We start from the raw sequence: 26,709 nt of genomic DNA on the forward strand, positions 1-26,709 counted from the left end.
TTGGTTGCAATGGATGAAGAGCACACAGAGAAACGTCCAGCAGCAGAGGGAAGAGAGGAGGCTCAAGACCCAGAGCTTAGACCCTCCTTTGGGATTTCCAGCATAGAATATAAAGATGGAACTCACTCCTGGGCAGCATTAACAATCTCAGGCTCTAATGAGGAAAATCTAGGCAGCAGGTTCCAGGTCAAAAACACAGGTCCTCACTGGAAATGCGTTTGCGTGTCTATTTAAAGCGAAAAGAAGTGTAAAGGGAATGATTTCGAGGCACATCTTAGAATGTCAATGTTAGAAGAGAAAGCCAAGATCTTTTTTCCCCGACTCTCCCATTTTGTAGATAAGAAAATAGAGACTCAGGGAAAGAAAGAGACTGGCCCAAGGTCAGAAAGCAAGTGTGTAGCTGATGTAAATTTGAACCCAGGTATCTGGACTCCAGGTTCAGTGTCCTAAAGCACAAACTGGAGGGACGTGGGTGGTGAAACAGTGACCGGATGGCCAGCTGGCCAGAAGACATTTCTCCCTCCCCCAGAACACTCAATCGGCACCTGCCACCATGCCCTACCAAAGCACACACGTCTCTCGTTTCATAGACAGAGGCTCAGTATGTTTTTAGATTTGACAAAGCCCCAACCAGGGCAGGGCTGTGACAAAGGGCAGAAGGGCCGAGGAGGAAGATGGGGAGTGGAGGTGGATGGAATCTGTGGCTATGGTTCTACAGCCGCTCAGATGTGAGCAGTGACCAGGCTGGGCCCTCAGTGGCCCATGTGAGTGGGAGCCTTTCCTAAACCCGTTAATGACAAGAGCCCCCCCTTGTCCCCTCCCTCCACCCTGCCCCTTCCTTAGTCTCTGGAGCTGGAGCGATCAGGCTTGGTCACGGCGGCTGGTGCTGATGACCATTTCTCGGCTTAGATGCCCACCAAAACCAGTGGCCCTAGTCCTCGCCACCACAGATAGCCAGCAAGGCCTTCATGAAGTCTCCAGAGGTGTCACCCTGACAGGGGCAGAGGGAGAACAGAGTGAGTGAAAACAATCCTGATGGCCTCAATGCCCTCTCTTCCCAGCTTCCCATTTTCCAGGAATAGTCTGTGTACATACAAATATATGTATGTGTGTAACATCCCTTTTCTATACAAATGGGCACATAACTTTTTTTTTTGACTGAGAAAAGATCACAGACCAGCACATAGAGCCTCCTGATGCTTTTCATGGCTGTATCGTATTCTACCATGTGGATGTATCATTTATTTAACCAGTTCTGCACGGAGGGGTTCCACACTTTTGCTACTGTAAATAATGCTGACATAAATATTCTCTTACATGCCTTTGGGGGCATGTGTGACTATATCTATAGGATAAATTCCTACACATAAAAATACCACGTCCGAAGTGGACACATTTAAAATTTTGAAATCCCCAAACTACCCTTTTAAGATGTGCTACCTCCCTACCAAGTCTGTTGAGACCGCCTGTGAGATGTTCCATGGGTTTGTCAACCAAGTACAGTATAAAACACTTTACGATCTTGACCAGTCAGTGTCAAAGACAAAAAATTGGGCTCCATTAAGTGAAAACAGTCAGACACAAAAGATCACTTGTTACGTGATTCCATTTATATGAAATACCACGTGCTGAGTCTCCACTTTCTGTCTCTGTAGAGACGGTTGTCTAGGGCTGAGGGTAGAAACAGGTAAACAGGTACAAGGATCTTAGTGGGGTAATAGAAATGTTTTAAACCGAATTGTGGCGATGGTTGCACAACTCACTAAATTTACTAAAAATTTTAAAATTACACTCATAAACAGGTGAATTTTATAATATGTAAATTATACTTCAATAAAAGTTTTTAAAAGGCCAAAAAAGGGAGAGCTCTTGTTTTATTTGGAAATCTTTAATTATAAATCTCTTGATCTACCTGGAATTTATTTTGGTATAAACAAGGAGGCAGGTCTCGTTTCATTTAGCCACATCCTGGCTGTCCTAAGAGGTAGCTCATTGAGTAAAAGATTGTGGGAATGAAAAGGACTTCAAATCTCACATTCTGGGATCTGACACTCACCCCCTTCCCCACTGACCTCTACCCTCTCCTCTCACCTCAATGGCTTGGTGGACAGACTTGTCGTATTTCTCAATGAACTCCCGTCGGATGTTGAGCAGGTCGATCTCACTCCGGGAGACCATGATCCGGGTGAGGGTCTTTTCATCCGTGCCAGCACCCTGGTGGCGTGGAAGACAGGGGGACACAGGGTGGGAGAAGAAACGGGGCCAGATCAGGCAAGGACTAGTGCGTGTCCATCTGCCTCTCTTCCTTTTCCCTCCAAGACCAGGGTGGGAGAGTCTGCATCCATCTCCCACAAACAGTCCTGACCCAAACTCCCCTGGGCCTAGGACTGGGCCAGACAGGCAAAAATGGTCTTTGTGAATTGAATAGTGTGCCCTCCCCGCACCAAATCCATATCCATTTGGAACCTTACAATGTGACGTATTTTGGAAATAGGGTCTTTGCACATGTAACAAGTTGAGGTCATACTGGAACAGGGTGGGCCCTAGATCTAACGACTGGTGTCCTTATAAGAAGAGGACACGTGGACATATACACAAAGACGGTCATGTGAAGATTAAGGCAGAGCCCGGAGGGACAATGCATTTACAAGCCAAGAGGAACTTAGGTCCCTAGAAACCACCGGAAGCTGGGAGAGGCATGGGCAAGCTTCTCCCTCAGAGCCTCCAGAAGTAACCAATCCTTCTAACACCTTCACTCTGGACTTTTGGCCTCTAGAACCGTGAGAGAATAAATTTCTGTGGTCACTCAATTTGTGGTCGTTTGTTACAGCAACCTTGGGAAATGAATACAGGGCATCAGGAGCAGGCAGGGAACACGGAGTATGTGGGGCAGCCAGGGCCCACCTCCGCTCCCTAGGAGCTCAGAACACCAGCTTAGGAGTCAGAGCTGGCACGTGATGAGCACCCAATAGATGGTTGTCAGGTCTGGGGACTGCAAGCTGAGAGGGGTCTCATGCTTGTTCCCACCAAGCAGGCTCTGTCAGCAGCTGAGTCTCCACTTGCTGGGCTGAGAGGGTGTACGGTGCATCCTCAGTTTTCAGAAAGCCAGGGCTAATACCAGAGCTGAGTACTTGCTATCTTTTGTGGGCATTTGTCAGAGGAGGCACTGTGTCACCTGCTTGAATGTGAGCTCCAACAGGGCAGAGATTGTGTCCTACTCAGCCCCGTGTCCCCAAAGCAAGTGTGCAAAGACCCTAATTCTCAACTTTTGGCCTTCGTTGTGGGAATCTGGCCTGTGCATTGTAGGCTGTTAGCAGCATCCCTGCTTTCTACCCATAAGATGCCAGCAGCCATGCTCCCTAAGCTGTGACAACCAAAATGCCTCCGAACATCTCTAAAAAGTCACCTCTGGCTGAGAACTGCAATCCTAGAGCCAGACACAGAGCAGATGCTGATAAATATCAAACAAGGGACACAGCTGTCACAAGGCTTGATCTGGGGGGATGGCCCACTCCTGGGTTTATGGGCGGGCAGATGTGCTGGGAGGAAAAGAAACAAACAAGCAAGTTTTCTTACCTTCATGGACTTGTAAAGTTTGTCGGCAAAGAAGAGAGGCTTGTTCTTGACACTTTGAACTGGTAGGAAGAGGGAAGGGATTCAGGGAACTCGGTCAGAGGAAGTGCACCCAGACTCTGGGCAGGGCTTTCTCCTCCCCTCCTCTCCCCCAGCCTGGGCCTGAAGGTCATTGCCAACCCTGGGGTCATACTCAGAGCCTGACATCTTCACTTCCTCTTCCCCATGCCGCCTCCTCTGGCTCATCCCTAGGCCTGGCTCTCATTGGGTGACAGCTTACTTCCTGCTAAAGTGCTTGCAATTAACTCAAAGGGAAGAAACCTCTCATGAACCCAAGGCACAGGGCCTCAGACTCCTACATGCACCAGAATCATTGAAGAACTTGTTTACAACTCAGGTTTTATGCTCCACCTGGGGACTCAGATTCAAGAAATATTTCGAGCAGCAGTCCTCTGAGTATGGTTCCTGGACAGCTACATCAGCACCATCGAGGGACTTGGCAGAAATGCAGATTTCCAAGCCCCGCCCCAGGTGTGCTGAAGCTGCAACTCTGAAGGTGGGTGACCACCTCATCCGCCTTTGCTGGGACGGTCCTGGTGTTAGCATAAACCAGGTTGGTCTGGTGCAGCCTAATGTTTGAGAGCTACTGATGTGCAGAAATACTAGGCCAAAGAATGACTTGGTATAATTTAAGGCACCGTGCCAGCCCCTGAGGCTGACTGTCGCCCAAAGTCTGCACACTGTTGCCACACTGGCAGCCCCTGCTCCCCACCCATATCCCCCCACCTAAATAATGCCGATGTGGGGGTCTCTAGCCCTCAGTAGCTGCTGGATTTCCAGGCTCCAGAGCCCACAGGGGAGTGTCTCAGCTTAAGGAAGAAGAATCAGACACCAGCCCCAGAAAGCCAGAATGACTCTGGATAAAAGTACCTCTGTGAGGAAGGTGGGGGACAACAGGCTAGAGCTGTGTACCCCGAGGGCACAGTCATGTGCCCCCTGCGACAGGCTCAGGAACCCGTGGGAGAGATCACACCCTACACCAACCTTCCAAGCCCCCTGCCACCTCCCAGACATACCCCAAGCTCCTTGGCCTGTGAGTCAAAGCTCCGGCCTCCCTCCTGCGCTATCTCGTTGCCTTCGCACGCTCCCCCACACCCCCTCCTCTGAACACATCATGAATTCCTTTGTTTCTTTGTTTTTCTGGTGTGGCGGTTTCCCATCTGCCCCCCATTATTTCACCTCTGCAAATCTCATCCCATCTTGCAAGGCTATACTTGATATGCACAGTTCCCATTGTGCCACCCCCTCCAAGGAGCCTGCCTCGACTCCAGGCCCAGGGCTGAGTCAGTCTGGTGAAAGAGCAGACTGGGCAAAAACTTGCATCCTCTGCAACCAATCCCAAAAGCGTACCCCAGTCCTGCCTTAGAGGACCCCGGGCCCACCACAGACAGAGTGATGTGGAAGGGTGTGTGTATGTGTGCGCGTGTGCCCACGCACGCCCTAGTCCTGCAGGACACTGTGCCTCTACCCAGCCCTGCCATCACACTCCTGGTTCTTTCCCTAGGGAGAGCTGTTTCCTCTTCCTGCCCTGAAGGCTGGAACAAGTCCTCATGTTACCCTACTAATCACACGTTGACAGCACCCCTGGAGCCGATAAGTGGCGGTGTGGATTTTCCAGTACTAGTAGCTTAGGAAGCTGCCACGGCCACTCATCCAGGGAATCTGGCCATGTTCCCAGTGCCCCCATCCGTTGCCCTTGACCTCCAGCCCCTTCCCTTGGTCCTGCCAGTTACCAATGGCCACAAATGCGTCCCTGACATCCCCAGACATCTCCTTCTTGATGGTGTGCTCCACGTCATAGTTGGTCATCTTGATGAACTCCTGGAAGACTGGCCCCAAAAGAAGCCCAGAGGTAGGGGGTGAGCTTCAGCTCAGAGAGAGGGGCGAGACCACTCCTCCCCCCACCCACCCAGCTCCACCCACGGGCTGCGCCTGGGAAAGTGGAAAGGGGCAGCAGGTATGGCCGTGCCCCGGCCTAACTGCACTGGGCAGGATCATCGTGGGAGGGACGTTCTGACCTCAGACTGCCTTGGGCTCAGAGCCAAATCTGTGTCAAGTTAGTCATTGCCCCAGAGCCTTGGATAAATTCCAGGAACTTGGAATAGGGTAGTAGAGAAGCATGAGTCCCTGGCACGGCTCTGCTCTGAGTTCACTGAGTGCCTGTGGGCGAGCTCCTCTCCCTCCCTGGGCCTCCCCTCCTCCTGTGGGATGGAGATTAATGTCAGTAACACAATGGCAACACTGAGGGAGTTACTATGAACCAGGCTCTGTGCTAAGTGCTTTCTGTGCTATTATATTTTTTATAACCTCACAACAATCATGTGAGGTAGAATTAAAATCCCAGTTTATAGCCAAGGGAACTGAGATATTACAGATAATCAATAACGTACTCAAAGTCATAAGGCTGCTAAGTGGAAGATTTGAATCAAAGCAGTCCAGCTCCCAAGTTCATTCCTGTAGCCACAATGCTAAAGCACTGTAAGTATGTTATTGAAAAAGTACCAGGCAAATGCATGCTAAAATGTAAAGGTCTTAGTGGAAAGGGTACTAATGTCGGGGCCACAGCATACAGATGTGCCCTGTGCATGTGGCAGCCTGTGGCTCAAAGACGTGTATGTGGTTCTTATGCCAACACTGCCCCCCAGCACCTTGCTCCTGCAGACATCACCAATGGATCGTGACACAGAATCCTTTCAACACAGCATTCCAGGCAGCCACTATCCATCCATCAGATTGGCCTCGGAGGTGAAAGCCACCTGCCCTCCCGTATCCCAAGCATCGTGCCTGTTTCCCTAAGGAGGTGAAGGGAGTTGGCCCCCCAGGGTGAATGATGCGTTAGGGCCAGGGCTCCCCGCGTCCCCATCAGCTACCACACTCCACTGCTGGGGTCTTTTAGAGAGAGGGTGGGTGGGCAATGGGCTCCTCTTTTCCCAGAGAGCGGAGAGGTTCTCATTAGACCTGGGGATCTTCCTGCTGAATTGGGGAGGGGAAGGGGTCAGGCCTCACCTCTCCGGAGGTGCGGATAGCTACGTGTACACAGGATCGTCATGAAACGCGTCTCCAGGGAAGTTTTGTCTCCGCTGGATGTGTCTGCTATTTCCTGCAGAGCCCAGGTCGGGGCAAGGATTTGAGAGGAAAGACACAAGAAAGCCTTGGTTATTATTCACTTTCATGTCTTTGCCTAGGCCAAGGGCACTTAGAAGCTGTGTTAACCCAGCCACCCAAGGAGGCTGGCGTTGGCCCCTTCTTCTTTCCTTGGCCTCCTCACCCCCTCCAGTTCCCAGGGATGCTGCAGACTGACACAGAGGGACTGAGTACTAGGCACTTCTACCCTGGCTTCGGGGCCACAGGACAGTGGCCCGGGAGAGGGGCAAACAGAGTTCTGAGACTGTGGAGACTCAGAGTTCTCCTTCCATCCTTAAACTTCTCCGAAAGCCTCTTCAGGAAGTGTGTCTGGGCACATGGGCAAGGAAAAATGGCCTAGCTAGTGCTTCCCCAACTGTCAGAAATGGCAAACATATTTTAACACACCGCATATATATATTTCCACAATGGTCTTGCTGGCTACTAGTTCTATTTAGATTGCTAGGCTGATATTAAATTTCCCTGTAAAATAAATCATTTCAGATTTTTTTAAAAAGTATTTAAAAAAAAATATTCACAGCTTGTTATACCTAGCACAAATCATGTGGGAAATGAGTGGCTGAAGTTTGGGAAACACTTGCTGGGCCCATTTTTACCCAGCTGGGTTCTTACAAGGCTCTGAAGGAGAGAGAGAGAAGCTGCGGGCAAACCCCCAAATCACTGCCTGACTCTGCCCCACTTTGCCCCACCCAGAGGCACAGACAGAATCAGACTTCACTCAGAGAGGCCTTAAAATCCACGGGAAAGACCATAACACTCACCAAGATCTCAGCAGCCACCTGAGAGCAGGGAGGAGAGATAGGAGGGAGAGAGGGGAAGGCAAGAGTCAGAGGAGGCCCGGAGAGGATGGCTCTGGGGGCCCTGGGGTGCAGGGACGGGGGCCTGGCTCAGGGTGGCAAAGGCCCCAAGAGGCCCAAGGGGACTTGGGACCACGATGGGCACAGGGAAGAGAGAAAACACCTTTTCTTGAACTTTAGGATGGAGCTCAAAATGGGAAAAGGCCTGGGAATTACTTAACTACAAAAATGCCCACCTGAGGGGTATAGGGAGGACACAGAACGGGGCACTCTAGCTGTCATCACACCTGGCAACCTAGGGCAACTCCAGACCTACTGTGCGCATCTTCAAAGCCACTGAGAAGTCAGAATGCGAGAAGTGCCAAGCTCACCACACCCTTCACATTCAGAGTTAGAGGGTCCTGGGGAAAGCTGTCATTTCACTCTCTCGAGTGACAGACAGGACAGGAGAGCTGAGGCCTGAAGGGGAGGGGACTTGTAGGGGGCATACAGCCAATCAATTGAAAAAATGCCAGCTGTTCAGTCATCTTACAAGGGTCAACTTAAATCGCTCCTTTATGCTGAGCACAATCCTCTATTGTTAGTACAGATTTTGTTAGGCGAATACTGTGGCCTGGAGTGCCTAGGGATGAAATACGGCCAGCCCTGTGCATCCCAGACTGTTTTGCTTTTGCCTGTGTCCCCGAAACTCTGCCCTCCACTTTAATCTACTGAACATAAAAAACCATCCTCTTCATAAACTTCCCAATAGTTTTATGCTTTAGAAACCTTTTTATTTTATAAATTGGCAATGTCTATCAAAATTTAAAATGCACGTGCTTTTCGATCAAGCAATCATGTAGCTAGGAATTTGCCTTAAAGATATACTGGCAAAAGTCTTCCAAGATGTATAACGCAAGAGTGTTCACTGAAGCATTCTTTGCAACAAAGAAAACCTGGAAACCATTAATAGACTTGTTAAACAGTCTATGGTTCTTCCAATACTGGAAATCCATGCAGATATTAAAAAGAATGAGACTAGTCTGCAGCACTGATAAGGAGTTTCCATTTAAAGTAAGCAAAAAAGTGAAGTGTAACATATTGTGCATAATAATGTTCTTTTTATCTAGAAAGAAAAGATAAATGCACACTCGCTCCTACGTACTTACTGGGAAGTTATGTAGAGGGACAGTCAAGACACTGTTGACAATGTTTGCCTTTGGGGACTGTGAGGGAAAGCTTTTCATTTTATTTTTCCTCAAATTTTACGTTTACATTTTCTCAACATGCAAATATATCATTTTTTACTTTAATGTCGAATAGATGTTATTAGGATTATGGGATGCTTCTGTTTTTTATTTATACTTTCTATATTAAAAACAACCTAGTTGAACCTTGAGGACATTATGCTAAGTGAAATAAGCCAGTTCCAAAAGGACAAATACTGTATGATTACGATTGTATGAGGTATCTAGAGAGGTCAAATTAACAGAGACAAGAAGTAGCATGGTATTTACTAGGGGCTGGGGAGAGGGAAATGGGCAGTGTTTATTTAATGGGGACAGAATTTCACTTTTACAAGATAAAAAGAGTTCAGAGGAGAGATGGTGCTGAGGGTTGTGTAACAATGTGAATGTACTTAAATCACTGAATTGTACACTTAAAAATGGTTAAGATGGTAAATTTTATTATGTTATACGTATTTTTATCACATATTATGTGAATTTTACAACTTAAAAAATGTTATGCTAAATACTGACCAGGTTTTTTTTTTTTTTAAAGAGAAATGTTTAAAAAATTTGAGAAAGGATCTAAAGTGCCAAACATTCTTCATTTATTTGGGTCAGAGAATCCCAGACAAATATGTTTTGTCAAAGTATCTTTAAGACAATCATATTTGTAATATGAAAAATGCGGTGGGTTACTAAAATAATTTTCTAGATAATCAACACAAAAGTGTTTCCTTATTAGCCTAGTTACTTCATGCAAAAATTAATCTGGGCAGCACCTATAAAAGTCATAGTTATCATATGACACAGCAATTCCACTCCTAGATACACACCCAAGAGGAATTAAAACATATGTGCACACGAAAACTTATAGGCAAATATTTCTAGCAAGCAGCTATAAATATTATTCATAATAGCCAAAAAGTGGAAACAACCCAAATGTCTGTTAGCTGATGAACTGACTTTTAAAAAGTTATATATCCATACTATAGAATATTATTTGACAATGGAAAGGAATGAAGGAATATATATGCTATAATATGGATGAATTTTGAAAATGTTATACTAAATGAAAGAAACCAGTCACAGAAGGCCACATATTACATGATTCTATTTATACGAAATGTCCAGAGTAGGCAAGTCAGGGACAGAAAATAGATTAGTGGTTGTTTAGGGCTGGGGGGTGGGGAGGAAATGAGGAGTAACTGCAATGTGTTTCTTTTCGGGGTGATGAAATGCTCTGACGTCGATTGCGGTGACGATTGCACAAGTCTGTGAAGACACTAAAAACCACTGCAGTGTACACTTTAAATTGGGTCAATATATGGTATGTGAATTATATTTCAATAAAGCTGTCCTATTAAACAAATAATAACCTGGAGACTGAATTACCTAAAACTGGCCACAATTCTTCATTTTCCTCTGGGTCCATAATTAGACCATCTGTATTATTTATTGCTCAAACTGGAACACTAAGAGTGAAAGGGAAGCTATTAGCAATTACTGTGGGGAAATGGGTGAGCACTGGACATATGTCTCCCTGCTCATAACAGACCCAGAATTCCAAGAGCTCGAGGGTGTTCTAGACGCCCATGGTGAAAGAGGGTATGGGAAGGAGGGTATACACGAGCGAACAAACACTGCCAAGTACTAATGTGCAGTATCTAGAATTTTTATGGGGGAACTTGGCTCTGCATTATCAAATGCCTTCAATTTTTGTATATATTTTCCTCCAGCACTCCCATTTTGCCTCCAGAAATCAACTCGAATGGAAAAATCATGCGTTTGACAAAAGAGTTGGATACTAGGAAGAGGGCTGGTTAAAAAAAAGTTTGGTAGATTCTTAAATAGGATATTGCCATTAAATGCTGTTGATTTTTAAAAATGACATGCAACAGTGTTCGCAGGATATTAATTTTTAACTGATATAAATCAGAAACCCATATTTTATACATACATAAACCCTCCCCCCCCCAAAAACAACTAGACTGATATATTCCAAAATATTAACAATGTTATTACTGGTAGGCTCTGTAATTTTTTTCTTTTCTTTCTTTCTTTTCTTTTTCTTATCTATCTATCTATCTATCTATCTATCTATCTATCTATCTATCTATCTATTTGCTTGTTTCTATTTTCTCAAGTTTCTACAAAAGAATACGTATTACTTTTGAAACAAAATGTTTCTAGTTATAAGAAATGAGCCCACAGTAAGACCGGGGTCTTGAACCTGTGAACTGGGGGGGCAACTGAGCTGGGCAAGGCTCTAGCTCCCTTGGTTCTTTCCACCCAGGTTCTCTCTCCCTCTTTCTCTCCTGCAAAACTGCCCCCAGTGAGGCCCACCACTGCCCCCTGCTGGCAGCACCTGGATGAATGTCCTAGTAGAGGATGGATTTGAGGTGATCTTTAGGAAGAAGTCAGTTTCAAAGACCATCAACAGCACAATGGGGCTGCTCATACTAGTACTTAAGTATCTGCTGAATGAGTGAATGAAATGTGGCTTCAGGAATCCACTCTAGGGATCTGGATTTCCAGGCTCTCCCCCATAAAGGTAAGCATAATGCAGCAAGAGTATCTTATTGGAATGGAATCCTGAAACTTCTGACAGCTATACTCCAAACCAGGAGCTGGACAACTGGACACCACCTGGTTTGGAAGCTGCAGGGAAATGATTATACTGGGTCCTATATTAAATAATATTAGGTATAGGCTTTGAAGTCAGGCAGGCCTGGGTCCAAATCACACCATGGCCACTTAGAAACTGTACCCTTGGATAGGTAAAGAGCTTTGTTTTCCTCCAGTAAGAAAAAGGGGGCATCATGAAGTAAAAAACGGTCTTAGCATCATGCTCAGTACTTAATACGCATCCTAATCGTTTCATAGAATTTGTCAGGTTACAGCTAAGGATCTTTTCAGCTCAGATGCTGCCGGAACATTCCACACCTCTGTTGGTGGAACTGGGAAGCTGGCCCTGACTCCCAAACCATCAGAGCTCTTTTCAATCCACCAACTGTTAAAGAAGGGGGCTGGATCCTCAAGCTGTAGTATCTATGCTCATTCCTGGATCTAGAGCTTTTGGGGGCTGGGAGGAAGGGTCAGGCAGAAGAGACAGAGATCTGCAGCTGGGCCAGGCCAGAAGGTGCTAGAAACAAGGCACAGGCAAGTGGGGATAATGCAGATGGCCTCAGCAGGGATTGCCCAGCCACAGGGACTCTTAAGGACAATGGATGTGGGGTTGTCCAGCCTCTATGAGGAGCCAGCTCTAGATCTCAAGCTCCTTAGCCTTAGGAGCAGGGCAGAAGCAGAATAGCCAAGAGACCCTAGAGCAGCAGTCCCCAACTTTTTTGGTATCAGGGACTGGTGCTCCTATGAGAATCTAATGCCTGATGATCTGAGGTGGAGCTGAGGTGGTGATGCTAGTGCTGGGAGCGGCTGCAAATACAGATGAGGGTTTGCTCGCTCACCCGCCTCTCACCTCCTGCTGTGTGGCCTGGTTCTTTACAGGCTACGGACCAGTACCGGTCTGCAGTCCAGGGGTCCCCTCTCCTTATTCATTCAACAACAAAGATATATTAAGTCCTGACCATGTGCCACTTTGGAAACATCGGTGAGCAAAACAAAGATCACAGCCCTTCATGAATTCACTTTCTAGGTTCTCCCAGGATACTCCCTTCAACCTTGGTCCCATTTCATAGATAATGAACCGAGACCTGTAGCACTCAAGCTTCTTCCCAGCAAGCTCCCAGACTGCTCCCTCTGAGTCAATTCCACCTGGGCCACTGATTTGCTGTGTGACTTTCAGAAGTTACTCACCCTCTCTGGGCCTCTTTTTTTCCCACTGTAACTCGGACCATCTGTAAGTCCCTTTCAGCTCTGAAGGTCTGGGGCTCTAAAATTGCTCTTCACACAGGAAATGCCAAGACCAGCACTACGCTCCTGAGCATCACTCTGAGAGCTCTGAAAACCCCACAGTCTCACTTCTGAGGGTGAAGTGGTGCAAGCGGACCAGAGTCTAAGTGTCTGCCAATCAAACCAGTAGCCTCCCCCGCTCTGACAGCCAAGGCCTGGCATGGACAGACATCGGCGAGAGCTGCCGGGGCCTCACCTGGGCATCCTCCCGAGCCTGGTCCCGGTCTTCTCCTCCCTCCTCACGGTTCCCCTGCAGCAGGACCAGTGAGAAAGGTCAGTCCCCAAACATCCTCCCTTTGTGCCCCTCAGTAGCCACAGGAACTTGCTCAGCCTCTCTGCCTCTCTGAATACTTTTCTTCAGCTGTAACATGAGGGCAATAATCCTGCCTTCATAGGGTGGGCTGTCGTAAGCATGAAATGTGCACGTTTGGAAGGCGCTTATTAGCCCAAGGCCTGACTCAGACACACTGAGCCTGCATCAGGGCCTGGCACCTGGGCTGCAAGACTTCCAAGAGATGGTGATAGAAACTCTCAGGTACGACACAGAGAAAGGTCACCCACATGACCTTGTCCTGTCAGCTGGGTGCCCAAAGACAGGATGCAGGGACTAAGATGCTCACCAGGGAGGGCTGCACGGAGAAGGCGGCACCAAGCCAGCTTTGAAAAGTGAACAGTGGAGAAGGCATTGCACGAGGCAGTAACCGTCTGAGCAGTGGAACTGAGTAGGTAAGTGGGGAAAACACCTGTCTCTTCATCAAGAGTGGGCACCTAACTCCCTGCTCTCCCACACAGCAACCCTCCCCTCCCCACAGGGTCCCAGAGGGCCAAGCAGGGCTGGGCCATGAATTCACCCACCGTGGCCAGAGATATGAGGATCCTCTTGAAGTGGCCAGACGTGTCTGAGCTCAGAGCATCCTCCAGGGACTTGTGATAGTCTGAGACAGAGAAAGGGGATATGGGTAGCTGCTGGTCAAGAAGGACTGGAGGGGAGCCTAGAGGCTCAGACTTGACCCAGAGCAGTGTTGGCGTGGGTGGCGGGGATGAAGGAGTTCGCAGTTGGTTCTTGGGGGCATCTAGCCATCTGGTGACCTTGAGACTGATGTGCCTATTGGTCCATCATTTCCTTCTGCTCCTGTCCTGGTTGAGGTCTCACTGCATCTCGCTTCTCCCATTTAACTGCCTCCCTATCTCCATTCTCTTTTCTCCTTTCCCCACTGTGTGACAGTTGCTAGACCCACAAGGACAGCTCTGGCCATGTGACTCCCCTGCTCGAAAATTCTACCATTTTAATGCTGTTTACAAGGGGAAAAGTTTAAACATTTTTAACTTGTACTCAAGGTTCTTCAAAATAATATGGGGCCACTTGTGAAAAAATCATTAACAATTTCAAGATGACGATGGCATAGCATGCAGCCAAGCATGGGCCTTCTGAACAAGGGACACAGTGTGGCTGCACAGTCCACCCACCCAAGAAGCCTCCCTCCGTCTCTGGTGGCCTGGATGCTCTCTCCTCTCACTCTCAAACTCTTCTACTTCCAGGCCTTTGTCTGGCTGGGACTCTGTCTGGGGCACCTTTTTCCAAGACTCGGGGTTGGGCACACCCAAGGGGGTCATCGAAGCTTCGTGGCCTAAGAGAAGGCAGAGCTGTAGGGAGAACTGTGGGCGAGGTCAGAAGCTGGCTCTTCTCCCACCTGACCCCAGGGTACTGGGCCCTAGGCCTCCTCCCCACACTCACCTTCCTTATAGGCCTCATTGATGGCCTGGATTTCGGCGTTGGTCCGAGTAGCTAGGATTTCGATGAGAGCTTTTTCATCGGTGCCAGCTCCCTAGAATGTCAAGGAAAAGAGGATCTGAACCACAGCCCTGAACCTCCTGCTGATGTCTAAGGGGCCCAGGCCAAGGAGGCGTCTGCTCCAAGAAACCATCCCGGAGGCGAATGTCCAGGCCACCAAGCCTTCCTGGATTCTCTCCTCACCTAGACGTGGCCCCCAGACCAGAGACCTTGGCCCAATCAGGGCTCAACATTCCAGCTTGTCAAGATTCCCAGAACCTCCCATGAGAATTGCTTTGGACCAAAAATTAAAAAGAAAAGAATATACGGTAGAAGGGGATGTGCATCTAAAAACGCACATACAAACACACATCGGAACGTAGATGTTTATACGTAAGTATATCACGAGAACGGAGGACACGCATCACAACATTGGTGACTGGTTTCCGGGTAGGTGAAGGAACCACAGATGATTTCTGTTTCCTTCTTTTTTGTTCTGTGTTTATTTTTCAAGTTTTCACAGTGAACACATATGATTTTGTCAGAAGAAAAACAGTTTGGTGCTTTAAGGAGAAAACATACTATGTTTGTTTATGTTTGGATGTGATGAGTGATTCATGGACTGATACATTAAGTCTTCTGGACAGAGGCAGCTTAGGGAATCCGCTATTCTAAGGACCCCATTTTAGGGGAGCGGAGGGAGGTAGACAAGACTGATTGTTAATTGACCGATAGATTCAAACATCTGTTAAACACCTGTAATGTGCCAGTCCCTGTGCAAGCTGCTGGGACAATGGCTATAAAAACAGGGAAGTCGTGGTCTCTGTCCTGGGAGGTTACTGCCCAGTGGTCAGCTGGTCCCTGGGTTCTCTGCCCCGAACAGACCGAGGCTGACTGAGGTCTTTAATAGTCTCTTTCTTAAAAGCTGACATGTGGCAAGGACAGCCTGACCCTTAGAGTGTCCTGAGACCCGGGGTCTAGCCCCATCCTTCTAATTCTGTGTTTTTAGGTCATTCACTTTTTTTTTTGTCTAGGAATTTTAGAAGGACAATAATCTCAATTCGCTTTGCCTAGGGAATGTCTGTTCTCTGCTCTCTTTCGAATCCTTCAGGGGTCCAAAGCTCTAGTGTTTTCACACCGTCGTCAGGTCAGGCTCTAGCACCAGACAGACTTGGTCCAAATCCCAGCTCTGCTACTGCGACTTTGACCAAGCGACTTACCCTCTGGGCCTCAGCCTTCTCATCTGTAAGATGGGGGTACCACAAAACCTCGCCTCGTGGGTCGATGAGACAAGTCACTGAGCTATAACACACATAGCCCAGGGTAGTTTACCATTTGCTCTCAGTAAAGGAGCCCGTAGTACAACTGGCATCTTGGGAAGCAAACCAGCTCCAGCAACAGCTGGGCCAGGACCTAACGCCTTTTCTTGCTAATTACAGGGTCAGATCTTAAGAGTTAACAGCGCCCTTCATACCGGTGACCTCACTTGACCCACCCCCATGTTTGAAGGGAGGGGATGAATGCTCCCTCCCATTTCGCAGCTGAAGGTGTGAAGGCTTAGAAAGTATAAGTGGCCCAATAACACAGTGAATATGTGGCAGCGCCGGACTAGAATGCAGACTCCGGAGGCTGTTGTTCCTTCCAGGTCCCTTGTGCTTCCTCCAGCTGCTCCAAGAGATCCCCCTGAGCCCTCTGGTTCCTGGGCACGGGACCCCACTTAAACCAACCATAGTAAAAACCGAGACTTTCTTTGGCAGAAATGCTGGGAGGAAGAGCCTCTCCACCAGAGCTGCAACCTGTAGGATGTACACAAGCCATCCTGCCACCATGGGGAGAAAGGCTGGTTGAGAGTGAGGCCGCCGCAGGGTAGAGGTGAGCTGAGGTAGGGAAGAGGCTGCGTCCTCCCAGCACCTGCATGGACTAGACCCCATCCATTTGATGCCCACACCGTACCTCCATGGCCTTCTTCAACTGCTTGGCATCGTAATGGGCTGGTGGCATCATGAGCCCCAGAATCAGCCTCGCCAGGTCTCCAGAGAGCTCAGACTTCAGGTCAGCCATCAAGTCCTGCAAAGGGCAGAGCCAAGATCATGCCGCATCAGTGCTTGCTCACGTGTGACCCAGGGTAGGGAGGAGACATGGAGTGAGGAAATGGGCTCCACGTGGATGCAGGGGATTACAGGAGCCTGTGTCTGCTTTGTTGTTATTGGGTTTACTATTTAGGGGAAGCCAAAGAGGGTGGGAAAAAACCACCAGGGGTAAAACCTGCTCTCCATGGAAGCAACAGGTAGGGAAGGAAGCAGGGAAGGAGGCACAATGATGGCTGACACTTAGCCTTGGGGCCTTAAAACCTCTATAAGCAGAGGGAACTGCGGGGTGGCCAAAGCACTGCAGGAAAACAACTCATATCTCTAATCTCGCCCCAAGCCATTCACACACGTGACACTGATCACAAGGAACTGGGGGAATGGAGAGAATGTGTCTGCAGGCAGCCCAAACCCAATGCTGAAGACGCTCTCAGAACACATGACCACATGGGGTCCCACGGCTGTGGAAGCCCCAGGTGCCCGACTGTGCGGAGTTGGCTGTGATAGCCTGCCCTCCCTCAGAGAAGGGAGTGGATGTGGGCCCAGGGTGCAGGCTCAGGCCCTTACCCGGCCGAAGTGGGACTTGAAGGTCTGCCGGATCTGTTGCCGCTGGGCGTTGCTGCGGTGTGTGATGATGTCGATGATGGTGCCCTCGTCGGTTCCTGAGTCACCGAAGCCACATGGCTCAGAGGCAGGCCTGCGGCCCAGCTTCCCCTATGCCCCCCACTGATGGGCTCCGCCAATCTCTGTCAGGGTAGAGGCCTGGCTAGGCAGCCATGTGCTCCCGAGCCCCTGCAGGAGCCCTGCCACTGGCCTAAGCCACTAACTTCCCCTGGATTCCTCCCTGTACTTCTGTTGTGTCACTGGTTAAGGGGGGGTGGGGGGAGGACAAACAAAAACCCTGGGGGAACAGAGAGCACTAGGACGAGGATCAGGGCCTCTGAATTCTAGTCCTGGTTCTGGCATTGGCTGAGCAAGTCTTGTCCCCTTTCTAGGACTCAATTTCCACACCTGTAACATGAAGAGGGCTGAAGTAATTACTAAGGGAATCCTTCTAACCTCATAATCTAAGTCCTCTTGGGGACTCTATGTCCTTTTTCTTCAACTTGCTGAAAGCTGGACCCCAAGTCCCTCTAACTACAGCAGGTCGATTCTGGAAGGCATCAGGATACTGCTTCCTGCCTCTCAGATTAATGCCATCAACTTCAGACTTGGCACAGGACTCTATCTTTAAAAAGCATTTTTATACCTGTCATCTTACAGTCCTAGATATGCTCCATAGATACTGTTATTCCCAAGAGACAAATGCAAATGAAGCCCACATAGTACAGGACTTACCCCAAGGCCCCAGGGAGGTGCTATTGGACAGATGGCGGGGAGAAAGGACCATTCATCCACCCACAGGGTAGTTCTTCTCATTGGTGCTAAATGGAGGCCTGGAAGCGGGTGACGGGGGGGTGGTCCACCCACTAGAGAACCTGGACTCGGATTATACGGTCCACATCCCTTATTTTATAACACGGGAAAATCGAGGCTTATAGGGGTTGAAGGACTTGCCCAAAGGTACAGAGTGAGTTGGTGGCAAAGCCAGGGCAAGAACACAGGGCTTTAGACCCAGTACTTTTTTCTACACCAGGATATTGCTCCTGAGGGGCTAGGGACACCGTAGTCTCTCTGGGAAGGCCTTGTGTCAAGTTCCTCACAAACCCCTTCTCTCCCCGCCTCCCTGCACTCAGGAGGGCGGAGACTCAAAGACACTAGTTTGAGACATTAGCTCTTGCCCCTGCCCAGCCCACTGCCAAACCTGCCACACCCGCTGCCCCAGAGGCCACCCCTGCCCCTTTCCCGTCCCCCTTACCAAGTCCCTTCATGGCTTTCCTCAGCGCTTTGGCATCTGCATCAGGGTTGAAGTCATTGGCTGGACGCACAGTTCCCTTCAGCTGCAAAAAGCAGAAAGAGACTAAGCAGGTGTCTGGAGGCCCCTCCCCCGGGGGGGGCCAGGCCAAGAGAGGAGCATGCGAGGGAGGGGAGGCTTTCCCCATGAGCCCCATACCGAGCAGCGTGGGGGAAAGAGGCGGGGTGAAGGCACAGCAGACAGACCCTTGCCCTAGAGCTGAGAGAGGGAGAGAGACAGACCCAAGCCAGGCAGCAGGACAAGTGCTGGTCCTGGAAAAAAGTGGCCAGGCTCCTGCCCCAGGAGTCAGCTCTGTCCTAGCTCCACTGTGGCCTCCTCAGTCCCTCAGAATCTTGCCCTGTCTCCAAGGCGCTTCTGCCTCTTAGACAGACATTCCTCCAGAAAAGGCAACAGAAATGATCTGGAATACCAGAACGGAGTCTCCCAAATTTCAGACACTCCTTTACAATGTTTTCCATATGTGCATTCGCCCTATGCTATTTCTTAATATTTTTATTTAATTCAGCTTTTCTGTTTTACTTAAATGCATTCATTTTGAAGTACATTTGAAGCAAGGTTTTTTTATCCACTCTATTTCTTGATATATCCTAAAACAGTGCCTGACAGAGTAAACAACTCAAAACATATTTGTTAAATAAATTAATGAGTGAGAATAATTTATACCACTATCATGAATAGAAGGTTGGCATCATGTCTGGTAAACAGACAACAATAACCCATGAAAATAAATGTAATACAAACAAAAAACATGTAGTGAAACACAGATCACCACATTTAACCGAGATGCCATTTTTGCCAAAAGCAAAATCTCTGAACTTGAAGCTGGCTCTCTCGGCTCTCTCATTACGAAAAAGGAAAATCAACGAGTGTGGCAGAGACGTGGCACTAAACTGAGACCATGTCTTTAACATAATCAGGAGGACGGAAGAAATCAAAAAGGAGTAGCTTTCCCACCATGTGAGGTTCAAGGTTATTTAATGCCATGGGGTACCCCTCCTCCAAACTAAATTTCTCAGATAACTTCAGATCATCTGCAATGACAGTTCTTGCCTTCTAATTTGGGGAACGCTGTCCTGGAACATCAGAGCTCAAGAGCCCTTTCAGGGCACAAGGAGACTGCCATGTCTAACGCCCTCATCTTAAAGACAGAGGCTCAGAGAGAGGTGGAGACCTGCCTAAGGCGGCACAGCAAGTGAGTAACAGAGAGTCCATGGCTCCAAATATTTTTCTGTGGACCAAGCGCTATACCAATCTCTGGAATGATTTGCCCCAAGCACTTCTGTGAAAACTTTCATTCTCATTCTTTATGGAGCCTGGGTCCAAGGATGGTCAAGACAATCTTGAATCCTCCTGTGCACCCAGGGGTACCCATCTGTTCTCAGCTTTCATGCTTCCTAAGCCCAACTGTTAGGCCCAGGATGGGACAGCCTCCTCCATGAATCCAGCCAGGTCACCATTCGGCAAGCCCTGTTAGTGGTGAGTGGACCAGAACACTTCCCAGCGTGTTAGAAGTTAATGCAGGAAGCAGATGCCCACACCAGAGTGCCCGCCCACGAATTCATCACTCCAAGGAGAAAAGGAAGCTTCAGATGTGAAAACCGTCTCTCTCGGCTTGGCCACCAGGGGACAGCTGAGCGCCAACCAGAACAGCAGGAAGTGTGAGCAGAAGAGTGGAAGCTTTGTGGTCAAGAGGTCAAGCGGGAGGTGGGGAGGGTCTGACCTCTACTCGGGCCACTGCACTAAGCTCCCACATCTGATAGGCCACCTGCGCTGCCTCCGGGAAGAACTGGCCAGCAGCACTGGAATGGAGGGGGTTGTGGGGAGGAGAGGAGGGACTGTCACCGTAGGCAACACTCCACACATACGACACAGACCACGCAGACACACGCACACACACGTGCGCACACACACACACACACTTCTACTTTAAATCCACCTACCTCCCCTCCAGCCTTAGCCTCGTCCACTCACCAGAGCACTCACTCCATTTCTGAGAACCTTCTACCCTCTCGAGACCCCATACGATGCTGGCTCTGCCCAGCAGCCTTCCTGGCTGGGGGGTCCCAAGGACAGGAGTTCCCCAATGTTTCAACCTCCCCTTATTTCTATTCAAGTCTCCCCTCTCAGACAAAGTCAATGACCAGCTTATGGCCGCATCATCTCTTCAGCCCTTCCTGCAAAGCGCCGTGCGGAGCGGGCACTCAGTAAATGTCTGCTGAACCGAATCAGCCCCTGCGGCATTTACCGAAGGGTGACAGGTCTAGCAGCGCTTAACTGGATCCTTATAAGCCCCAGAGAAGAGAAATCTCAGTACCTATAGTTCCCTTCCTAGCACACGAATCTGGTCAAGTCGTGCACCAACCTCATCTCTTCAATGGCTCCCCGCTACCCTGAGGCGAGGTTCATAAGCCAGAAAGAGGCCCCCCAGCCCCTGGTCCCCTCTCGGCCTCATCTCTGTTTCTAGCACTCTATAAAAGTGCAGCCTTGGTTAATAAAAATGAACCAGGCGGTGTCCTCTCATTTCTAGGCCTTTCTTCTACCCCAAACATTTTCTTCCAGATCCTGTCTTCACCCCTTCTTCCCCCTTCCCTTCCTACTTGGGTCTCAGCCTCGTTATCTCCAGGAGCCTCCCCAGTGTGGCTGTGAGCCTACATGTGCTTTCATAGGCACGTGTGTCTCCCCCATCACAGGACTGCCTGTGCGTACGCCTGGTCTGTATGCCTCTCTAGGCTGCAAGCATCATCAAGTGCTTCCCTACGAGCAGGCTGCATAAATGAGTAGGGAGTGCAGGTATCTGTACCTTTTCCTTGGAACAGATGATGAAACTGAGACGCCCCTATGAAGTAACAGGGCCTGGCCCCTCATATTCTGATTCCTGGTCCGCAACCCCAGACTGACTTCCCAAGTTCACAACAGCAGACGTCTCCACGTACAGGAGACCACAATCACGTTCACACACACACTCAGACTTTCACCTGCATGGGACTTCTGGCTCCAAGGAATCCCCAAGCTCATCCAATCCATCCATCCACCAGGATGAGAGCCAGGAGAGTTCTGGCCTGCCACCCCCCAAGGCCAAGAAGCCACTTACTCATCATCTCCCCCACACAGCTTCAGCAGAGCCTTCTTGTACTCGCCTGAGGTGTCATTCTGGGGAGAAAGAAAGAAAGGTTACCTCTTACCCAACCCTGGGGTCTTCTCAGACAAGGAGGGAAGGTTCAGGAGGGCCCCACATAGGAAAGGCCAAACACTTATTCATGGCAGCCCTGACTCTCTTCCTGTCTGGAGGTGGCTGAGACCAACAAACAGGAGTGTGCTGGTAAGAATCTAACAATTAGCTCTCTGCGGGGGAAGAAAAAAGAAGAAAAGGAAAAAAAGCCCTGATTTGTAGCATTTGTCAATTTGCCAATTTCCGCGGTATAAATACTTCCGATGGACAATTCCAAGCTACCGATACGACTTTACAAAATGTGGAATTAAGAAGAGATGCTCACTGCTTTATTGAGCCAGTGAGTCAGACCCTGCGCACCACTGTCCCCAGCAAGTCCCCAGCCTGTCCCTCCCAAGTGAAAACAGTCCGTGAAAATAGGGCTCCACGAACGAACAGGTAAATGTACATTCGACAGACATGGCATATTCTATGTCTCTCTTGGAGCTTTGTATTGAATTAACATATTAACGGCTATGATAAATTCTGAGGTAAAGAAATTGGCTTATCTTGGCTTATTCTAGTTTTTTTCCAAACATTTTCCCATGGAACCTTTTTTCACTTAATGCCTATAAAATTCCTCTTTAGAAACACACTTTGGGGACCATGGCTTGAACTCAGAAGGCTTTATCCCATTCATCCTCCCCCCAAAAGAGAAAAAACCCAATTCTACATCTGTTTTTTGACCAAGTCATATGGGCTGGACACCCTGGGGTCATCAACTGGCCCAGGGCCAAGAGGTCCCAAATTAAGTCTCGTTTGTGTTCTTCAGTGTCCCCACCCTTCTTCCAGGAGACTGAACTCTCACTGCCCTTGGGATGGAGTCCTCATCCTGGATTCAGCTTGCGTGCCGTTCAGGACCCAGCCCTGCCTTCCTCTAAAGAGGCGCCTCACGTACCTCACGTCTCGCAATCACTGCCGGACGTTCGCTTCTCTGTTAAATGCCCTGAATATGCCACAAGAAGTTCCCAAGAGACTCTGGCTTTCTAGGACAGTTCTTTCCCTCCCGCGGTGGCCCTGCTCTGGCCCCTGTCAGCTCCGCTCACCTTGATCATGCTGTAGAGGGACTTTTCGTACTTGGTCCGGAATATCTCCCGGATGTCAAGCATGTCCAGCTCGCTACGGGAGACCATGATGCGGATCAGGGTGTTGTCCCGAGTCCCCAGGCCCTGGGAGACAAGTGGGTTTAGGGGACAGAGAGTTGAGAGAGAGCTAGACAGTTGACAGAGAGTTGACAGTCCCCAGCTTAGTTAAAAATACAACTTTCGTAATAAAACATCAAAACTAAGAGCGAAAGAATTGGAACTTTGCCACTCCCTTTGAGGCTCCCTGTGTGTCCCTGTGTGTCTTTGATTTTCCTTATAATTTTACCTAACTTTGTAACTCTAAGCAATATATTATTTAGGTTTGCACATTTTGGAACTTTGTAAATATGCCACTGTGCAGTTAGTTCCCCTGCTCCTCCTCATGGACACTGTCGTATCTAGTTTTTTCCTAATTCAGACAATACTGCTATGAATAGTCTCGTGAACATGTGCACACAGGCTCCATCTCTCCAGGGCTGAGCGGCTCACTCTCACTCTGGCATTAGAAGGCAGAGTATGGGCTGCCGTCCACTTGCCCTTGTAGGATGGCCATGCAGGGGCTTTGGGCATATGGTCTCCAGCAACAAATGACTCCGTTCGTTTACCCTGCATGCTATGGAAATATCATCAGTTTCTAGGTCTGTGTGTAAAATAGCGAGAAGCAGTGTTCTCGGTACACACTCACAGTGGAATCGCTGGGTCACCGGGATGAGCATGAGGACTCAGCAGACAATGCTAAAGTGCTTTCTACTTACCAACGTACACTATATATAAACATTCTGGTTACTTAACAGTTTTTAAAAGTGAGGGCTTCCAACCCATCTGGCTGGCTGGATTGGGTGCAGGCTGACACTTCAGCCTCTGATCGATGTGAGATATGTGACTGGGCAGCAGGCTCTGGAGGTCATTGGGGACCAAGTGCCAGCACTTTGTTCTGTGGCTAATCTGCTGAAGGCTCTCTTTGGCCAGTGGACCCCAAGGACTTATTCTAAAGTCCCAGCAGTGGTAGGCAGGGACCCCCTCCCTCAACTCGTTTGCATCAACCCCACCATGTACCTTCATGGCCTTGAAGAGCCTTTCAGCAAAATACTCCGAGGTGCTCCGAATACACTTCACTGAGGAGAGGGAGGAAAAGGCAGTTATTCTAGCTGCCTCAGAAGGGGGATACAGTGGCTGGACCCCTTCTTTCTTTTCATTCCTTGGGGGCCACCCAGTTCAAACCCAGGAAGAACCCTGGCTCCTGATAACCATGGCTGACTTTGATCACAAACCCAGGGGAAAAATCAGGAAACGGGCTTGTTGTAATGTGAGTAGTGCATTACAAAGACCCACTGCATCTTTCTTGTCCTTTGGGGTTTCACAAGGAACTGGGTCTGGTGGGAGGCAGCCTCTGGGGAAGAGCTGGGAAAGGTATTCCTTTAGATTCTGTTAAGCCAGAAAGGTACTGGCTCCTGAATCACTAGATCCTGCTGGCAGAGCGGGCCAGAACCTGACTATGGGAAATAGGGTTGGCGGGAGACAGTTCTGGATGGGAAGATGAGGTCTGGGCTGTAGACCTCCCCCAAGAAACACACACATATAACCTAGCCCAGGCTCAGACACGCTGACTCTTGGAATGTCTGGCTTGCAAGAGCCTCTGTGTCAGGCAGTCCATTCCCTCTGCCCCATCTATCAGATGAGGAAACTGAGGCCCAGCAAGGATAAGTGACTCCAAGCCAATAGCAGATTTGGGAGAAGGCCTGGGTCTGAATCTTGACTTTGCCATTGACTAGTCAGCTCCTTGCATCCCTCATGCCCAAAGTACGCCCAATTCATTATAAAACAACCCCTCGGCGAGTGATTCCGCCTCTGTGAGATGGGGGTAACAACAGTGCCCACTCCTGGGTCCTTTTTAAAGATTAAACACTCAGTCTACTGCCATGCCACCTGAACAAGCCCTATCTCGTCTGATCTTGGAAGCTAAGCAGGGTCGGGCCTGGTTAGTACTTGGATGGGAGACCACCTAGGAAGACCAGGTGCTATAGGCGTAAAAAATAAAAATAAAAAAATAAGGGACTGTAAGCAAACAAGGTCCTTGCAATCTGTGAGGTCAACAAAGGGTTGCCTCATGACGAAAAAAAAAAAAAAAGATTAAACACTCAGCATAGTGCCTGGCACACAGTATGCCGGGCTCTACAAAATCCACTCTCCTAATCATTATTTCTCAACCCCGTCCCCCAGCCCCATGCTCTTTCTCACCCTACCAGACACACCGGATGAGTGAGCAGAGGGAAGTCAGGGCCCGAGGCTCGACTCCCTGCCTCGCTGGCCTCAGCCATGCTGCCCTGGCTAAACCTTTAGAATTCACTGCCCATATGGTTCTCACCTTCCCATCTCCATACCACAGAATTCCCTTTTTCCATTCTCAGCCCATGTTTCCTGGGCCAGAATCCCACACTCCCTCAGAGCCTGTGGGAATGCAAAGTCAAAACATACCCACGGCCAGCATCAGCTTCTCAAAGTCCCCAGACAGCTCCCCTCGGATGCTGGCTTCGATGGGCTTCCCTGTGGTCTTCAGATACTCATCAAACACTAAGCCAGAGAGAGAGAGAGACAGGCATGTCAGAAGTGTCCCCAGGGTACTGAGAACGAAAGAGACTTCAGAAAGGGAGGATGCAGTGACCAGGACTGGAGTGCCAATATGAAGGGAGGGCTAGTACTTTGGGGGGGTGGCAGGCAGGTTGTGCATATCACCAGCCACCATGCAGTCAAGCTGCCTTATGCCGCAGGGAACTGTGTATCCCTCATGCTCCAACATGAAGATAGGACTGGTAACCAGACGGAAGTGCTAAGCATCCTGTTAATTGCTTTGGTTAAGGACCATACAAACCACCGTCTAATAAAATTAGGACTGGTGTTTGGGTTGCAGATGAAGTAGCTATCATGCTCCATTAGAAAAGGAAAGAGAACAGAATTCTTGGCACAGCTGCAAGGGAGCAGCTGTAGGTCTTCTCTGGAGCTTGCTTACCCAACCGAAGATGCTGCTTGCTGCGATTTCCCAAAATGTAAATGAACTGGGCTTCATCTGTTCCCCATTTCAGTTCCCCTGCCTCGTACAGGTCCTGAAGGGGAAGAAGTGGGGATTAACCAAAAGAGGAAAACTCAGGAGACAGGACTCATGGGCCAAGCCACTCAGAACCAATGTTGGATCCCTGAACATAACAGTAATTAGTAGCCTCAGGGCATTTTCATATACTGTTTATCTTTCCCCATTTCCTTCTGGGAAAACTCCTACTCAATGTTCAAGTGCCAGATCAGATGTCCCATTTGTTCTCAAAGTACTTCCTGATGCCCCCAGCAGAGTTCTGTTTCCTTCCCTTCCTCTCTCTTCTAGGCTCCTATAGCTTTATATTTCTTTATAGCTTTGACTCACTGTATATTGCAATGATTTCTTGATATGCCTGTCTCCCCACTATGGCGTGGGTCCCTCCAGGACAGGGACTGTGAGTCAGCATTCTCTATATCTGCCCCTGCAATGTTAGTGGCACACGGTGGGGCTCAAAACACCTGGAATGTATGGTACATCCTGGGAGAAGGTGTTCATGTGATTAACATATGGCTGTCTCTCCCAGGACTGCTGATTTTGTTCATTACTGGTTCTCCAATGCGTGGCAGGGTGCCTGGCACGTAGTAGCTATCGGTAAATATTAATAAACTAAATAAGTGAACAAATGATGAAAGCTCCAAAATACATCTCACCAACTTTAAATATGTTGTATATCTTTGAAAGATAACATAAATCTTTTCTTCAACAAAGCACTATATAAATGATGCTGTAACTGTTATTTCTGGTATTTGATGCAAATTACTTTGCTTGGGGCCCTCCATCGGAGTTTATTTACCTGGACATCCTGTTGCACCAAGTCCTCGCTTACTACGTCGTCGTCTTCCCTCGTTCCCTGGGCAGAGAGAC

At 48.8% G+C, this 26,709-nt stretch overlaps 1 protein-coding gene and 1 pseudogene across 2 annotated transcripts in view; one reads left to right on the top strand and one right to left on the bottom strand.

Annotated features, from left to right (window-relative positions):
- Window positions 1-579: 579 nt before the first annotated feature.
- The window catches only part of ANXA6 (annexin A6), a 46,004-nt gene continuing 19,874 nt past the window's right edge, over window positions 580-26,709 (bottom strand). Inside the window, exons 8-26 of one of the 2 annotated variants that reach the window (XM_039836638.1) lie at window positions 26,639-26,695; window positions 25,765-25,858; window positions 25,233-25,328; window positions 23,814-23,872; window positions 22,719-22,841; window positions 21,556-21,614; window positions 20,185-20,263; window positions 18,408-18,489; window positions 17,117-17,211; window positions 16,416-16,529; window positions 14,427-14,517; window positions 13,547-13,626; window positions 12,888-12,941; window positions 7,539-7,556; window positions 6,640-6,733; window positions 5,367-5,462; window positions 3,577-3,635; window positions 2,092-2,214; window positions 580-991 (exon numbers count right to left, since the gene is read on the bottom strand). In XM_039836638.1, the coding sequence (XP_039692572.1) occupies window positions 932-991; window positions 2,092-2,214; window positions 3,577-3,635; window positions 5,367-5,462; window positions 6,640-6,733; window positions 7,539-7,556; window positions 12,888-12,941; window positions 13,547-13,626; window positions 14,427-14,517; window positions 16,416-16,529; window positions 17,117-17,211; window positions 18,408-18,489; window positions 20,185-20,263; window positions 21,556-21,614; window positions 22,719-22,841; window positions 23,814-23,872; window positions 25,233-25,328; window positions 25,765-25,858; window positions 26,639-26,695 (1,533 nt within the window). In that variant the 3' untranslated portion in view covers window positions 580-931. The remainder of the gene's footprint in view (window positions 992-2,091; window positions 2,215-3,576; window positions 3,636-5,366; window positions 5,463-6,639; window positions 6,734-7,538; window positions 7,557-12,887; window positions 12,942-13,546; window positions 13,627-14,426; window positions 14,518-16,415; window positions 16,530-17,116; window positions 17,212-18,407; window positions 18,490-20,184; window positions 20,264-21,555; window positions 21,615-22,718; window positions 22,842-23,813; window positions 23,873-25,232; window positions 25,329-25,764; window positions 25,859-26,638; window positions 26,696-26,709) is intronic. The other variant, XM_039836639.1, reaches the window with a different exon arrangement.
- Window positions 24,667-24,784, top strand: LOC120581775 (uncharacterized; annotated as a pseudogene).

Source organism: Pteropus medius, unplaced genomic scaffold (genome assembly GCF_902729225.1).
Source record: "Pteropus medius unplaced genomic scaffold, Ma_sr-lr_union100, whole genome shotgun sequence".
NCBI classification, from domain to species: Eukaryota; Metazoa; Chordata; class Mammalia; order Chiroptera; family Pteropodidae; genus Pteropus; species Pteropus medius.